At 43.8% G+C, this 5,284-nt stretch overlaps 1 protein-coding gene across 1 annotated transcript; it reads left to right on the top strand.

Annotated features, from left to right (window-relative positions):
• Positions 1-1,807: 1,807 nt before the first annotated feature.
• Positions 1,808-2,776, top strand: SPRR3 (small proline rich protein 3). Its single transcript, XM_021707040.1, has 3 exons — positions 1,808-1,957; positions 2,261-2,362; positions 2,519-2,776. The coding sequence occupies exons 1-3, from the start codon at positions 1,808-1,810 to the stop codon at positions 2,774-2,776; spliced, it is 510 nt and encodes a 169-aa protein (XP_021562715.1).
• The last annotated feature ends 2,508 nt before the right edge of the window (positions 2,777-5,284 follow it).

The following is a 5,284-nucleotide window of genomic DNA, read 5'->3' as shown; positions in this document are numbered from 1 at the left end:
TTAATGACCTCAGGTTCATCCTATTATAATCAGAGAAAACAACAGGTGTATGAACTCTCAGGCAATCAGCACTTTCCTGTTCCTGTGACATCCTAGAGAAGACAGGCACCATGAGAGGAAGGGTCTTCAAGGCTGTGCCACCATATCAAACAATCAGTCAATCCTGCCTATTCATCTTAGTGACATCTACTATCTCTGGTCAATAGAACATCCTAAGGTTCCCTCCATAGTGAAGACAACTAACTCTATTACAAAGCAGGCATTTTTGCCTTCCATTTTCCCTCTCAGGCCTGGAACCATTGAAAGATGGATAATCAAAAGATGATCCACTTATTCTGCACCATCGTGGTGAACTCCCAGAACAATCAGAAATGCCTATTTTCATCTCTTCATCCATTCCAAATTTTAAGAAGACCAATAGGACTAATCTGGCTGAAGATTAAGGGCCTGGCCAAGAGTTATACCTGTTTCTGGTCCCAGCAGTCCAGAACTTCTTCCTGACATAATCCATTACCATTCAAGCAGCCCAATGCCCACAACAATCACAACACAAAGGGTGGACACTGGGTCAGGCCCAAGTGACATCATGGTTAGACAGCAAGGGCCAAAAAAAATTTTAAGCTAGAGATTTTCATCACAAAAACTGGAATGAAGGTAGAGCAGCCTAAACAAAATCCAACTTCCTTAAGGTAGGGCTCATTTTGTGTATAAAAGTCCAGCTGACCAGAGATTCCTTGCCAGACTCCAGAGGCAGAACAACTCAACCTTCTCTGCATACCAGGTAAGTCTTCCCAAATAGAACATCTTCCATTGTCACTTTATATTGATTGAGATGTCTTTGTCATGCTAAAATATATTAATTTTAAATGAATGAGATACTTTTGTTTAAGTCATTAATATTCTCATTTACCACCCAGATTACAGCTGTGGAACCTGGAGTCAAAAAAGGGGAGTGATTTCTCTAAAGATGTGCAAAGTTGGCAGGAGGCTATGCCCATTTCAAAGGCACTTCAGTGACATTTTAATATTTATTGAGAATTTGTAATAGAGGAGGCATTGCATTGGCAATTAGGAGGTTAAAATGACAAGTTCTTCTTTACAGTATGAGTGTATAATCCATCAGAAAAAATACACATATACCTAATTTATGAACATACAATTTGGAGAATCAGAAGTAAAAAAAGGGAGGAGAGGTACCATGCTGCAGAAAAATGAGGAAGGTGATCTGGAGTCTGGAAGAAAGCATCAGGGAGAACAGTCATGAGGGATGCATGTGTGTGGATAAGTAGTAATGGAATGGAGAGCCTTCCAGAAAGATGTGCGGAGAGACTGTGTAAACAGAGACTCCCAAGTGGCTTGTGTGCACCTACAGAAGAAGTTTAGAATTTTTCTGTGAGAGCTGCAACACTCTATGAGGTGAACATGAGTGAGCAGACTCCAGACTATTATCATCCAGACCTTATCATCTTTCCAAATTATTGAAAAGCTAGGGTCTTACATCAATACTAGGAACCTGCTATTGTGTAGTACATAGATTTTTAGACATACCAGAAAGAAAGAAAGTCAAACAAGGGCTCCACTCTCATTGAAAAGATCAAAAAAACTGTATCTTCTTCCCTTGAAAGTACACAGGGATCATTGAAGCTTCCCATGATCTCAAATTCAGGGAAACAGGCAGGAAAAAAAGGCTGTCACTTCTAAAGGGGCATGCAATAAGATGCATTTGCCATTGGATCTGACTTCAGTCCTTTTTAATCAAACCACTGAATCAGCTTTTTTTGTCTCTAGGTCCAGCATCCTTTGAAGTATGAGTTCCTACCAGCAGAAGCAATCCTTTACCCTACCCCCTCATCTTCAACAGCAGCAGGTGAAGCAACCCTGCCAGCCTCCACCTCAAGAACCGTTTGTTCCCATAACCAAGGAGCCATGCCACCCAAAGTTTCCACAACCTGGGAACATGAAGATTCCAGAGCCAGACTGCACCATGATCCCTGAGCAGGGCTACATCCTGGTTCCTGAGCCATGCTACACCAAGGTCCCTGATCAGGGTTACATGAAGATCCCTGAGCCGATCTACACCAAGGTTCCGTGCACCGATGACCCTGAGCAAGGTTACATCTTGGTCCCTGAGCTGTGCTATACCAAGGTCCCTGATCAGGGTTATATGAAGTTCCCTGAGCCGGTCTACACCAAGATTCCTGAACCAGGCTATATCAAAGTCCCTGAGCCGGGCTACAGCAAGTTTCCTGAGCCTGGCTACACCAAAGTCCCTGAGCCAGGCTGCACCAAGGTCCCTGAACCAGGCTGCACCAAGGTCCCTGAGCCAGGCTATACCAATGACCCTGAGCCGGGCTACACCAAGGTCCCTGAGCCTGAGCCTGGCTACACCAAGATCCCTGAACCAGGCTACACCAAGGTCCCTGAACCAGGCTACACCAAGGTCCCTGAGCCAGGCTACACCAAGATCCCTGAGCCGGGCTACACCAAAGTCCCTGAGCCCGAGCCTGGCTACACCAAGGTCCCTGAACCAGGCTACACCAAGGTCCCCGAGCCAGGCTACACCAAGGTCCCCAAGCCAGGCTACACCAAGGTCCCCGAGCCAGGCTACACCAAGGTCCCCGAGCCAGGCTACACCAAGGTCCCTGAGCCAGGCTACACCAAGGTCCCTGAGCCAGGCTACACCAAGGTCCCTGAGCCAGGCTACACCAAGGTTCCAGAGCCATACCCTTCAACAGTCACTCCAGGCACAACCCAGCAGAAGACCAAGCAGAAGTGATGTGGTCAACAGCCAAACCCATGAGAAGCCAACCACCAGATGTTGAACATCCAATTCCTATTTGATCTATGTCTTAATTTTCTGTAGACCTTCTAATCAGTAGGTTGTCACCTTGAGTCATAGTCTCTCTTTTATTTGTGTCCTAAAAATATATACTCAAAAGCTTTTCCTTATGTATACTCTGAAGAGTTCTCTGAGCCTCTAAATTAAGCAGAAAGTCTTAGTGGTTTTTCTGGTCTTCAGCTGCTCAGGATTCATCTGAGATTCTGGATGGGAGGAAACTGTTTCCTGCTCTGCCTCCATTAAATCACTTTAAACTGTACTCTTGACTGTGTGTGTCATTGGCTGAAGCTTCCTCCTTCTTTGTTCTTCTATCATGAGTCAGGACCTATAGACAGAAAGGAGTTGGTATAGAAGACTTCTATTTAATCCTGGCATTGTGTGCTTCTATGAGGGTGTGGGGGCACACTTAAGGGACATTTCTGGTATGGCAATAGATACTGTGCAATGGTGCCCAGATACTGTTATTTTGGGCAGCTATAGCTAATAACAAGTCTCTCCTCTTGCACTGGACTGACTCATGTCTGAGTTTCATAATGCCTGATCCAAATCACTTCTGATCCTAAGTATCCTGTCCATATGTCTCCTGTCGATTCCAAGAAAACTTTACTCCTACATATTTGAGCTAGATAGTCTACTTTTTCATTCATTCTACCTTCCAGATACTATAACACATACAGGCACACACACTCACAAAGATGCACGAAGAATATAGCCATATAACCATGTAATCTCCCACACAAGTTCTACTTTCATTAGCTCAGACAAGATTATCTTTTTTATTTTTTGAGTGGCTGTTATGTGAAGAATGGCTTACAGTTATACCAAGACAATGGAGAGGAAAATACTCATACTCAGTCCCTTCCCTTGGATAATTTGCCGTCTTCTCTTAGAGTTACAAAGTTTGCAACCTTCTCATACAAATAAATACACAACCACACACACACACACACACACACACACACACACACACACACACTCCCAATAACGTCTCTTCAAAAATAACTCTTAGAAATCTTTCAAGTGATTTTTTTTTCTTGAGTTAGAGTCTCACTCTGTCATCCAGGCTGGAGTGCAGTGGCACATTCATGGTCAACCCATAATCGACCTGCTGGGTTCTGGCGATCCTTCCCTCTCAACCTTCCAAGTTGCTGGAACCACAGGCGCATGCTACCACACCCGGCTGACTTTTAATTTATTGTAGAGACAAGGTCTCTTCAATTTGCCCAGGCTGGTCTCGAACCCGCGGGCTCAGGCAATCCACCTGTCTCAGCCTCCCAAAGTGCTGGGATTACAGGTTGAGTCACCGAGCCTAGCCTATCAAGTGATTTTAAAAAGGAAGTGATTTTATTTATTTATTTTTTGAGTTGGAGTCTCACTCTGTCACCCAGGCTGGAGTGCAATGGCACACTCACAGCCACCGCAACCTTGACCTGCTGGGCCCAGGCGATCCTTTTGCCTCAACCTTCCAAGTAGCTGGAACTACAGGCATGCGCAACCACGCTGGGCTAATTTTTTTATTTATTGTCGAAACAAAGTCTCACCAAGCTGCCCAGGCTGGTCTCGAACCCCTGGACTCAGGCAATCCTCTCGCCTCTGCCTCCCAAAGTGCTGGAATTACAGGCTTGAGCCACCACGCCCCGTTGGAAGTGATTTTTAAACAAGGAATGCAAGGAGGAAGACTATTTGATCAATATAGAGAAATAATTAGCCATTAATTTGGCAGAGAGCAGGTCATTAAGTTACAAAATGTCAAAAGTGAAAGGAGAGTTAAAGGGTGCATATTACAGTTCCTGCATTTCAAGATTTTTAAAAAATAATATCCAGAAAGGAGGAGAAAATTAAGATTAACCAAAAATTGTTTCTGAATCTTACCTAGAGCCTAGTTCCCTAGATTTCCAGCCCTTTCTTCTGCAGCCTAGTCTTCTTGATTCCAGGGTTGGCAGGATTTGCAGTCTTGAATGTGTTTGAGATATTAGGGAGCTGTTTTCAGGAGTGAAGTCAATATAACATTTCAAAAGAGCTACTTTGGCAATTGTTGAGTGAACCCATTTCTTGACAAGGTGGGTGGTCCATAACACCAAGAGGGGTGAGGCAGGTGAAAGGTAGCACCTGGGTAATACACAAGCACTCCATACTGCATTGGCAAAAACCTCAGAGATACTTGGAAATTGTAGGCGAAATTGTCCAACAAGATATGAGTGGTTGTCAAACTGGCAAGAGAGAATGGAGTTACTTGGGTCTATTAGATATGTATGTGTTGAAGTCACTTCATATTATTGCTGATTTCTATGATGGAAGAGTCTAGAGATAACCTCAGAACCAGTCACAATTAAATAGGCTAATCCAGAATGGAGAAATGTGTTCTGCAATGCACAGCTATTATAAATATAAAATAGTTTAAACATTTTAAAGGGAGTTTGGAAGGAAAGAACTAAAAGATTTAAA

Source organism: Carlito syrichta, unplaced genomic scaffold (genome assembly GCF_000164805.1).
Source record: "Carlito syrichta isolate Samal-C Ts95f unplaced genomic scaffold, Tarsius_syrichta-2.0.1 Scaffold316302, whole genome shotgun sequence".
NCBI classification, from domain to species: Eukaryota; Metazoa; Chordata; class Mammalia; order Primates; family Tarsiidae; genus Carlito; species Carlito syrichta.
Note: the sequence above shows the minus strand (reverse complement) of the source record. Positions and strands in the feature narration are given on the sequence as shown.

What these genes read in the sequence shown, in the direction of transcription:
- SPRR3 (XM_021707040.1), top strand. Translation starts at nt 1,808, where the DNA reads ATGAGTTCCTACCAGCAGAAGCAATCCTTTACCCTACCCCCTCATCTT. An exon ending in AGTTTCCACAACCTGGGAAC is followed by an intron (nt 1,958 to 2,260) that starts ATGAAGATTCCA and finishes GAGCCTGGCTAC; the next exon opens with ACCAAAGTCCCTGAGCCAGG. An exon ending in CTGAGCCGGGCTACACCAAG is followed by an intron (nt 2,363 to 2,518) that starts GTCCCTGAGCCT and finishes GGCTACACCAAG; the next exon opens with GTCCCTGAACCAGGCTACAC.